This window comes from Arachis hypogaea, chromosome 1 (assembly GCF_003086295.3).
Source record: "Arachis hypogaea cultivar Tifrunner chromosome 1, arahy.Tifrunner.gnm2.J5K5, whole genome shotgun sequence".
Lineage (NCBI taxonomy): Eukaryota > Viridiplantae > Streptophyta > Magnoliopsida > Fabales > Fabaceae > Arachis > Arachis hypogaea.
In genome coordinates this window covers 107,657,251-107,668,949 of record NC_092036.1, presented here as the reverse complement: position 1 = coordinate 107,668,949, position 11,699 = coordinate 107,657,251, and the positions used below count along the sequence as shown (strand labels likewise).

At 30.3% G+C, this 11,699-nt stretch overlaps 1 protein-coding gene across 1 annotated transcript; it reads right to left on the bottom strand.

Annotated features, from left to right (window-relative positions):
- Positions 1–8,165: 8,165 nt before the first annotated feature.
- LOC112769975 (uncharacterized) lies at positions 8,166–10,898 on the bottom strand. Its single transcript, XM_025814439.1, has one exon. It carries the CDS (start codon positions 10,896–10,898, stop codon positions 8,166–8,168), a length of 2,733 nt encoding a protein of 910 aa, XP_025670224.1.
- Positions 10,899–11,699: the final 801 nt, after the last annotated feature.

The window sequence follows — 11,699 nt, the reverse complement described above, 5'->3', positions numbered from 1 at the left end:
CTACTTCTTAAATTACCTATATTCTCAGCAACATCGAATATGGCTGGGTCAGGGGCGGAGCTAGACTAACTATTTAGGGAGCGATGTTTAATAATTTACTAAAATTATTACCTACTGCAAAGTAAAAGTGAGAAATTTGAGTGAATGAAGATATCAGAGAAGTCCAAAACAGGATCCAATTTTGAGTTCTCAATATGTTGTATGCGAGGAAAGGTACAACTGCCATTTTGAAGCACTTGATCGGATGCTCAGGGATCTTATGTCAGTTATCGATCAACATAAGACACATCAACCATTTGGTGGTAAGGTTGTTGTTTTAGGAGGTGATTTCAGACAGATACTTCCGGTGATTTCGAAAGAAAGTAGACACGATATATTGGCATCCGCTATTAACTCATCTCATCTGTGGTCATTTTGTAAGGTTCTGAAACTGCATACGAATATGAGGCTTCTAATGTCTTCTTCGGATCAAGATGAAGGTGAAATGAAGAGATTTGCTAATTGGATACTTGATGTTGGAAATGGAAATATTGGCTCTGTTGTTGGTGATGAATCAGAAGTTGAAATTTCAGATGATCTATTGATTACAACTACTGATGACCCTCTCTCTCATTTGGTAGACTTTGCATATCCAAATTTGTTGCAAAACATGTCAGATTACAGGTATTTTCAGAGTAGGGCAATTCTTGCACCCACGCTTGAGAGTGTCGAGAAGGTAAACGATTTTGTCTTGACAATCTTTCCGGGGATGGAAAAGGAGTATTTGTGCTCTGACACAACATGCCAAGCTGATGAGAATGAAGATGTACAACAAGAGTGGTTCACACCAGAGTTCCTAAATGACATCAAATGTTCGGGACTACCCAATCACAAGTTGACTTTGAAGTCAGGAGTCGCTGTAATACTATTGCGAAACATAGACCGGACTTCAGGTTTATGCAACGGGACAAGATTAATAGTTAACGAACTTGGCAGCAACGTAATTGGAGTGACGGTAGTGACCGGTAGAAATATTGAAAATAAAGTGTACATTCCAAGAATGAACTTGATCCCTTTAGATTCAGGATTGTCATTTAAGTTCCAACGGAGACAATTTTCATTAACAGTATGCTTTGCAATGATCATTAACATGAGTCAGGGTCAATCATTATCACATGTACGGCTTTATTTGTCAAAATCAGTGTTCACCCATGGACAACTTTATGTTGCTTTGTCAAGAGTTAAGAGTCACAGTGGCCTCAGGATTTTAATTATAGACGAAGACGGCAATCCAAAGTCATCAACAACAAATGTCGTGTTCAAAGAGGTTTTCAATAATATTTAGGTAAGAATAATATTATTTTTATTTTAATAGCATGTTATGATTTACACTTTTGTACAAATATTTACTATAGATATAACTAATTTATCTATAACTCTTTTTTCAAATTTGAAATGAAATGTGTAACAAGGAATACAACATCCTATGCCAAATGCTTTTCTAATGAAGTTAGTAAGATACTAGGTTGTCGATAAATTTTTATTAGCTTTTTGATATAAAATTTAGGGTAAAATTAACATGCTATTATTACAGTTATATATGTTCTTATTTTTTTATGGCTCCCTCCTTATGGTTCAAGAATATTATAAACTTCAAACTCTTCTATTTATATTTTACTTTGAATAAAGATAAAATAACATATTTAACACGTTTATTATATAACGACGATGATAGTGTTATACTAAATTTAAATATAAGCCCGTGCATCGCACGGGTTTAACACTAGTAATGTACATTTGAATTGGTTTTGTTTAAGAAAGAAATGCTTTTTTTAATTTAAAAAGTACATTTTTATAATTATAAAGTGTTGATTAAAGTTTTAAATGGATATTTTTTTAAATAAGTAATATCTTGTTTCCTAAAGTATAAAAATTTAAGAAGATTTTATTAAAATTTCTTATAAAAGCTATAACTCCCACAATTAATAAATTTATTAAGTATTATTATTCAATAAAAAAATATAAAGCACTAGTTAAATATAATAAATATCTATAAAGTATTATAATAATAGTATTAATTATAACAAATTTTAAGTTGTAAATAATCAAATTCTAGATTATTTGACTTACTTATATCTCGTAGATAAGACTCTTACTATTATTTTACTTTATTTCACAAACTCTCAACTATTGAAGATTCCTATAAGCAACTTTAAATTTAGCACAATAAAATATTTTATTAGTTACATTTAAATATACTGTGATCATATAATTAATTTTTAATTTTATATTATATTATTCATGTTTTTATTCTCAATCAATATTTTCTAACTCTAATTTTTTAATTATTTTTATACTATAGATTATAAAACATCCCAAATTATACAATGAAACATCATCTTTTAAACAATATCACCAAATTAAATAAACAAATAATTGATTTATCAAAATTTATATTATTCGTGTATGAAAAATATTTACACCAACAAATGAATAAGAGTCTATTTACTTAGAAATAATCATATTAAACGATAAAATACGAAAGAAAATACTTATTCCATTTTTAAAGCAAAAAACACTCTTATTACTTTTATTATTTATACTTTTTCATTATTTTGTAATACTTACATATGTAAATTAGGGATGTCAATGGGGCAGGGCGGGGCGGGAGATGCCTCCCTACTCCCCATTTCCATTTTCAGATTTAATTTGCTCCCCGTTTCCATCTCCGTTTACCGTCGTTGGGATCTGGGGGAATATTGCTTTCCATCTCCATTCTCCACAGGACCCCATTCCTCACGAGAACCCCATTCCCCATCTATCTGATAGTTCTAACTAATTATTAATTTTCATATGAATAGAGTTGCAAGTATCCATTCTATACAAAATAGTAAGATTTTATACAAAAAGTCTAAACGACAATATGATAACTTCTTTCGAAATGACGCAGTGGGGGGACGTAACGGCGAGCCAGAGGACAGAGCAGTGGACAAGGTAAAAGATGCGGTAACAGAGGGGAGAATGGATACGACGACAAAGTTACAAAAAGGAACGCCGCAAATAGAGAGCACGACGCAGTGAGGGTGATGGCACAGTGAGGTATGACGATGCGGTAAGAAAGAAGAGTGGCGAGGAGGTGGCTGCAGAGAGGTTGGATGGAGTATGGAGTATGGACAGCGTTAGGGATCTCTGAATTGAAGAAGAGTTATGCAAATGAGGATTATGAGTTTTGGGTATATATATATATATATAGGCTTTCGGGGATTAGCGGGGACGGGATAGGGATCCTCGCGCCTGCCTCGGAAAAATTCTATCTCCCGCTTCCATCCCTACAAAAAAAATTCTCTACAGTTAGATCCCATTCGAGTTAGTCCCCACAGAGATTTTCGCGTCTCGGAAAGTTTTGCCATCTCTAATGTAAATGTGATTATATTTTAAGATCCTTATAGTTATACTTTTTATTTACTAATTTTTAATTATGATTACTAGCATAGGAAATACCTCTCTTTATGTAAATGTGAAAAAAAAGTTTACACCATAAAAGATTTAAAAATAGAAAATGTAAATGATTTGTATAGGCTAATTAATGATAAATGAAAATATACTTTTTACTCACAACTGTTGTGAACAAAATCAAAGAATCGATTTTAAACATTTTTTAATATTATTTTAAATTTATATCATTTGAGAGATAAAGCAAACAAAAATATTAACATATATATTTATTTTGTATAATTTAAATTAATCTTGTTAAAATAACTTATTCAATATTTATATACACACAAAATAAATATTCTAAAAATATTTATACTTACTATTGTAAAGGTTATTAAAAAATTGCATGCACTAAAAAAAGAATAAGTAAATGTCAAAACAAAAGCCACAATAAAATATCAAGAATAAAGTTTATATTTAAAGAATAAAAAAATAAATATACAATTTATTTTTAATTTATATATATAGGAATGCAAATATCATATAACTAATGATAAGAAAAAATAAAATTTTAAATAAAAAAGATCTTTACAGTAATATATAGTTATTACAAGATATTTGTCCTAACAAAAAATTCTAAAGCCCAACCCTTTTTACAACAAATAAAATAAATAATGCTACAAAAATTTTAATTATTCAAAACAATTATTTATATTGCTCATTTATATATATAAAGATGAAATAAAAAAGATAATAAAAATACATACAAATCAACAGTTTAAAAAAATATGTCCTCATAACAATATATGACAAAAAAAAAGAAAGAAATAACTCATCAATAACAAAAAAAGACAAATATCACATAAAAAATTAAGTTTGTCAACTAAAATAAATACAAAAACAAAAACAAATAAAAATGTAATTATATACAATTTTAATATCAAAATCTTTTATATTATTAAATATTTTAAATAAAAAACACAATCAAATTTAACATTAATTTATATATATTTTAATTAATTTTTAAATAATATAATATTTATTAAAATATACTATATAATCATTACTTCGTTAGTTTATCATTCTGCACATTGTTCAGATCTCACTCCAATTTGAAATAATACTAGCTAACTCCTATTTTTTAACTTTCTCCAGTTTGAAAGCAACACTTATACTTGAGTCACAAAAAATCAAGAGAAGAAAAAAAAACAGAAAGATAGAAAGCAATAAGAGAGTTGACAACTTGACATTGAATAAAATTCTATATTTGTCTATCTATTTTATTTCGGCTACATCTCTCGTGGCTACATTTAAGGTGGCTATTGGTAACTATATGTTGATCCTGCAATTGAGAGTTGACATCTGACATTATTTATTAGAGTAATTAAATGAGATATGAAAATGGTTAAGCGTAATATTGCGGTAATCTCGTTATATTGACCTGTATTCGTTTGAAAATTTGATGATAAAGTAAGGGGTAAGATAATAATTTTAGCGACTACTATCTCCTCCTCCAGTCTGACCTCACAACTCCACCATTATCCTAAATCTCCTCTTGGTTCCATCGCGTTCTCGTCGTCCTATCTGCTCCATCGAGTTCCATCTAAAGTTCCACCTTTCCTGCCAAAGAATGGCGATGCTGTGCAAGGAACTTCTCTGCCTAATACCGACGGGGACTCGCATCTGCAGCTCCCTCTCTCTCGCTCAAGCTTGCTGTGGAGGTGCTTTGCTTCCGGTGATGAACGGTGGTGATATCAATTGCTGTGCTACTCTTCCCTTCCATGGTTTTGTGCCGCCGGGTAAGGAAATGGATATCACTTGCCTCCTGTTTTGGACTCTTTTCTTTGGGCCAACAAAAGTAGGAGTTTAACACTCACACATATAACATATTACATGGGTACATACTATTAGCACGGTTCTATATTCTTCCAAGAGAATTTGAATCCGGTGCAGTTCTATGTGAGGCAAACAACCATCTGATCCAAATTTTGGCTGCACATTTACCCAATTCAATTAATACATTTACTTCAGCTTAATAGGGTCATAAATAAATGTCCAAAAAAAAATAGAGTCACGGTCAATAAAACAACACTCTTTCAGATATCAAATTCTCATAAAAGTCACGCCACTAACCATCGTAGCCACCATACTGGACTCGCTACCGAAATTTTTTTTTTATAGAATTTGAAATTTGTTTTTTTTATTATGCCTTCTCATCAGTGGCCAAATCAAAAATTTTATATGAAGCGGCCAAAATTAAATATAAAAAAACTAAAATTTAATATAATAAAATGTTAATCAATTATAATTTATAATATATATGTCAAATCAATAATTATATATTATATAAAAGTTACATTTAATAACATATTTTAAAATTTTAGTATTTATAGATTTTTTTGGTAATACTTTATACAATTAAAATAATTATTTATTATATCAAAAGTGAATTTTAAATTTTTTTAATATATACAATGATATAATTTGATTTGTATTTCATGTTTGTTTAGAATATCTTATTTTAGTAATTTTCATATCTACAAAAGTACATTTAATAGTTGTTGTGATATGAAGAAAAAAATTTTAAATTTTTTTATGAAGAATGCATAAAAAAAACATGAAAGCACAAACTTTTATTAACAATAAATAATACTTTTAATTTATTTGGGTCATCTTAATTTTTAAATAGACTAATTTATTATTTTTATTTAGTCTATATTTATTATAAACTTATTATATATTCATACATAATACAATTATTCTATATATTATAATTATTATTTATTATTGTTATTTTAAACACTACTTATTATTAATATATTGTAATACACATGATACATAATGAATTATTTAAACATAAATTTTTATGTATAATATACTAATATATACTAATTAACTAGCAATATATATAATTTCATTTTAAAAAAATTAGGGAGACTATGGCCACTGTAGACCCCCCATAAATCCCTATTGCTCCTCATCTAATGACTTTTATTAATATTATCTCTTAACTAATAATAAATTTAATATCATTAGTAGATTATTTTTCAAGAAAAAATTATCATATTATTTATTTGTCATTAATTCTATCTATTAAAATATTACTTTATTCTTATATATTTTACATTATAGGTCAAATAATTTATATATTATATTTTTTTAATAGATTTTTGAATTTTTAAGATTAAATTATAAGTTACAAAGCCAATAATATTCAACGATATTAAAAAGAATTGTTACAAAAATACTTGGATTTATCAAAACTAAATAAAAAAAAGATTGATCTTTTTATACTTTATCAAAAAATTCTACTTAAACAAATACTTTTAATATATATTCACTATAGATTGACGTAATTATATTTTATTATACTGTAGAATTTATTATGATATAATTTTTTGTTTTAAGACTAAAAAAGTATTACTTAAGTAAATACTTCAATGTATATAAGGTATAGATCGATCGAATTAGTTTTTACTATATTATTATTATTATATTATACTATAAAATTTATTATATTTGTTTTAAGATCTATATAGATTATTTTATAATTAACTATAAAAATTTTTCTATTATCATTTTATTTATCTAAAAAATTTGCACAACGAATTTTATAGCATTAATGTATTGCATATTGTGCAGGTCTCAGGTTCAGTTTGGATAAACAGTTTAATTAAACTTCTTTTAAAAATTAGTTTAAACAATAAATATTTATATTAAAAGTAACTTATAAATAAATTATTTTGTATTTATTTTTTTAGTTCTAAAAATGTGTATTTTAAAAGAAATGTTATAAAAAAAATTTTATTATAAAAAAAGTCATTTTTTTTAATTTTTTTATAAATATTTAAATAATTTTTTAAAAAAGTACAATTTGATTTTAAAAACTCAAAAATTCAAAAGATTAACTTTTAAAGTTTTTCAAACGGGTCTAAATCTAGTTAGATTGAAAGTGAATTACAAATAAGTCTCTCTAATACACTAACACATATTATATATACAAAGCAATACTACAGTACAAATACAACAAGCTAAGCTACCTACACTAATTAACAAAACAGCTCGTAACAGAATTCTAACTACCCTGAATTCATTTCTGTTTCCCTAATTACATCCATATCCTTTCTTCTTTATTATTATACTTCCCATGACTAACATTGTTTGTTTTAGAAAAAGTTTAGAGCGATGTCTGTTATTATGTATATATTTATTTGAGTGAATATCCAATCCGGCTCTGACAATTATCTGAAAAGAACTACGAGGTTCTTGATAAAAAAAATATTCAAATTCGGCCTCTAATTTTTTTTTGGGATTGGTTAGCTCCGGTGCCAAAAAAATAACATTGACTTTTTTTTGTATAAGGACTAATCAGTTCCATAAAAGTAAAGTTTAAAGGCCGAGTTGGGTATTTTTTTTTTGTCAATAACCTCGTTGTCTTTCGAGGTAATTGTTAGGAGCCATTTAGGATTTTTGTCTATTTAATTTTGTTATGCTTCGATTTTAGCGTGTCTATTTTTAATAATTTTCAGTTTTTTTTTTCATTTTAATTTTTAAGCATTCAATTGATACTCACTTTTCAGAAAGATATATGTATAGATCTTAAAACTTAAGGAGGCACAGCATAGAACTTACAAGCATGTCAGTGTTTATATTCATAGCTCACTTATTGATACAATGCAACTCAAGAAAACAAGGAAATTGCACATTGTGATTGATGAATGCAAATGAAACAAGGTAGAGGAAAAAAAAATTTAAGGATGTCTTGGTTTTAGATAGTTCCAGCTTTGTTGAATGTAGACCACAGAAGCAAGTAAGATCATAATGATGGGAATCATGATATCATAAATGTAAAACAAAACTGATCCCACTTGGTTGTAGATTAATGCATCACCACCATCATAATTGAATGGACATGGATCTCTGATGTAGTAATAGAAATGTATAACCAACCTTAGCAATGTGAGTCCAAAATAGTATGTTTTCCTCAAAGGCCTCACTTGACTACTACACGCCATGTTCTCAATGACTTGAGGCATCAAAAATAAATCTTGCATCTTCAGGGCCAGAGTCTTCATGATCACTGACATTGCAGGTACAAAGTAATACCCATTTGGCATGTGCTTAGCTTCAGACACCTTTTGATACTGTTTTATAGTAAGAAGCAAAGAAACCAACAGTAGAAGAATTCTTGGGGTTTGCAATTCATAAGGCAAATTTCTAATAGAATCTTGGTTTGATTCAAAGAGGATCTCAGTGGCCATTATCAACTCTGCACCATAACCAAACATCAATAGAGCAAGCGTTCCATGAGAGATGTAAGCAATGCAGCTATCATTTGAATTCATGTAACGAAGTTGGCTCCGAATTATGGCTACTGCTGCTAGGGAAATCAGAAGCCTTAGAACACCTTCAAAGGTTTTCATCAAGGCATAGTCCTGTTCATGCTCATTGTATGAAATCCTTACAGTTTTGAGAGTGATAGTCCTGAAATGCAGCGCATCTTCTTCGCTCCTTTGGCTAGTAATGGTCATTTCAACTGAGGGATACATCAGCCATCTTGTTGATTCAGATGGATACTGAACCTTAACTTCTACCATACAATCTAGCCCAGGCTCAAAACTGCTCTTATCATTTGGTGAAACCTTTCTGCAACCACTTAGATGCATATCACCCGCTAAGGGATCATAAACACCTTCCAAGAAGTAAGGGTAAAGAACTTCACTTTCAACCAAATATCCTTCAGAGAACGCCAGATGTAGTGATATGTTAATGAGGTTCTTCTCTTCTGGTTCTGTTGTTTCATGTTGATATGAAGTATCAAGTGAAAGTACTTCCATCTGAATATCGACCCTTGACTTCTGATTCCTCATGGATTGATGATGAACTGCACACCCATGGAAATTGAGTTTATTGGAGAGGAAATTTAGCTGAGCATGCAAATCTAGTCCATCCACCAGAGTTGGATACTTCAAGAACTTCTTGATAAAGGTGAACAATTTGGAGGGTGGACTCTTCTTTTTGTTTGCTGCAGCTAGCTCAACCTTTGAGTAATTATAATATGGATTGTTATACAAACCAAGGCTCTTGAGATCTGAAGGGCCCCTTAGTGAATCAAACAACAAAGGCAAGAAGGATGTATTTGTTTCATTTTTGATGCTATATATGCTACCTAGCAATACACTCCTCTGCTTGATGGAGAACACATTTGGAAAGTGTAAAGATACCTGGTAATTGCATTCCTCTGAGTCTAACACTGAATTAACACACCCAGTCATGCAAAGTTTTCTTGTTAAGGAATCCCATGTTCCTTCTGCAGATAGAGTCAGGCCTGAGAGACCTGTTCTACCTTGCCATGCAAATATAGGAAATGATGCAGGAAATGCTCTTAGAACTGCAGAAACTCTTGTAGTTTGGACAATATTGTTAGATGTTTCCTCCTCACAGATAAGATTCTGAAAGAGCAGCCTAAAGTTTTGGTGAGTCCAATTAGAACTAAATTCTTTTCCGAGTTGAAAAGGGCCTAGTTTGCCAGCAACATGTCTATCATTATAGTTTTGGAGAATATCAAAAGGTCGTTCTATAACTTGCCTGAGAAACCTGCAGAAACTGAAGCCGCTATCGAACGATTTTGCTCCATATGTTGTCAGCTCCTGTTGATATGGATAAAGATCACAAGATCTGGACTTCAATTCAGAGCTGAATTGATAGGTGAAGTGGTGATTCAGCTGGGAAGAAATATGAACATTATCAAAGTATGCCAAGCTTCCTTCTTGGTTCAAGCTCCGCATTTCGCCTCTCATAACTCTACTTGTCAAATTGAACGTTGGAGGGTATCGAAGAACAAGTAAAATCTGATCATCTTGTAAAAGGGTGTAATCTAGAAGATGACCATTATAGTCATAGTTGAATGGTTCTGGTATTGGTACTGGTAAAGTTGTGTTTCCCAAGAGACACATCAAATGCTCATTCCCATTCTCATTGCTTTGTAAGTATACACCTTCAAATGCAATTTTGAGAACAGATAAGCCAGGCCTCTTTGTGAAAGAAAAATATTTGTGACTTGGGAAATATGAACCTTCATCAGATATGCCTATGGACATTATGCCTCCAAGACTAACTGTATTTTCAAAGTGAGGGACTGAACTAACATCCACCACTTTGAAAGAGACTAGTTTTAAGGTTAAACTGTCCTCAAAACTCTTGCTTTGGCTGAATGGCATCAAGGTTGCATTTCCATCCTCCTGCTCCCAATCTCCATTGGTGAAAGAAAGTTCTCTCTTGATTCTGCTACCTCTATTGGCATCAGCGCTTAACTTAGAAGCCAATGATAAGTATGAACTGCAATGTTTTTCTATTTCAGCAATGCGGCCATAGTAGGTGAAGATTTCTGAAGAATCATCCAAGTTGTCGTCGCAAGAAGCAGATAAACTTAGGATCACGAAGAGGTTTGCAACGGCAAGAAGATTTCTAACAGAAATTTCCATGTGCATTTCTTGAGAATGCAAGATTCCAAGACTATGCTCACCAAATTGGAGAACTAAGTGAAGAGTTTTCCTTCAAATTGAAAGGTTCGTGAACTTTGAAATTGAAAGTCAACGGTTCTCTTATGGTTTGGCTGTCATATGTGTGTTGTGTGTCGATGATTGATTTAGTTAGCTTTGACTTTGACATTTGTATTTTATTTTCTACTCTATTAAGAATGAGATTTTGAGAACACCAAACAAAGATTCTTCGTCCTTATCATGCATTATTGTGACAAAAAAAATTGAATCCGAAAAATAATAATTACGGATGTTGGCGTCGGATCTTTGCATTGAAGGCATTGACGTGGGAAGATGATTGGGCAAAGCTTTCTTTGACGAACTTCACTGCAAACCACCAGCCCATGGCAATTGCGCCGCGTATTTAAGCCGTGAAATTAAGGGTAATTACAAAAACAGTCCCCTGATTTTTAATATATGACACTTATACTCCTTCGAATTTTAAAATATACAAAATAACTTATAATTGTTGTTATAAAAACAAAAGTAGATGTCTATTGAACAGTTCAATTTTTCCATGATAAAATATCATATTATCAAAAAAATCTCATTAAACGAAGGTTGAAAAATAAGCACTTCGTACGTGTATAAATAGGGCATGATCTGAAACCGTATACACACGAACAATTAATAAAATTTCTCTTTCTCTCTCTTATACTCGCACACTCTTCTCTCTTTTTATATTTTTTTATTTTATATTTATTACCTTCTCCTTACTTATTTATTTAATTATTTCATAACATA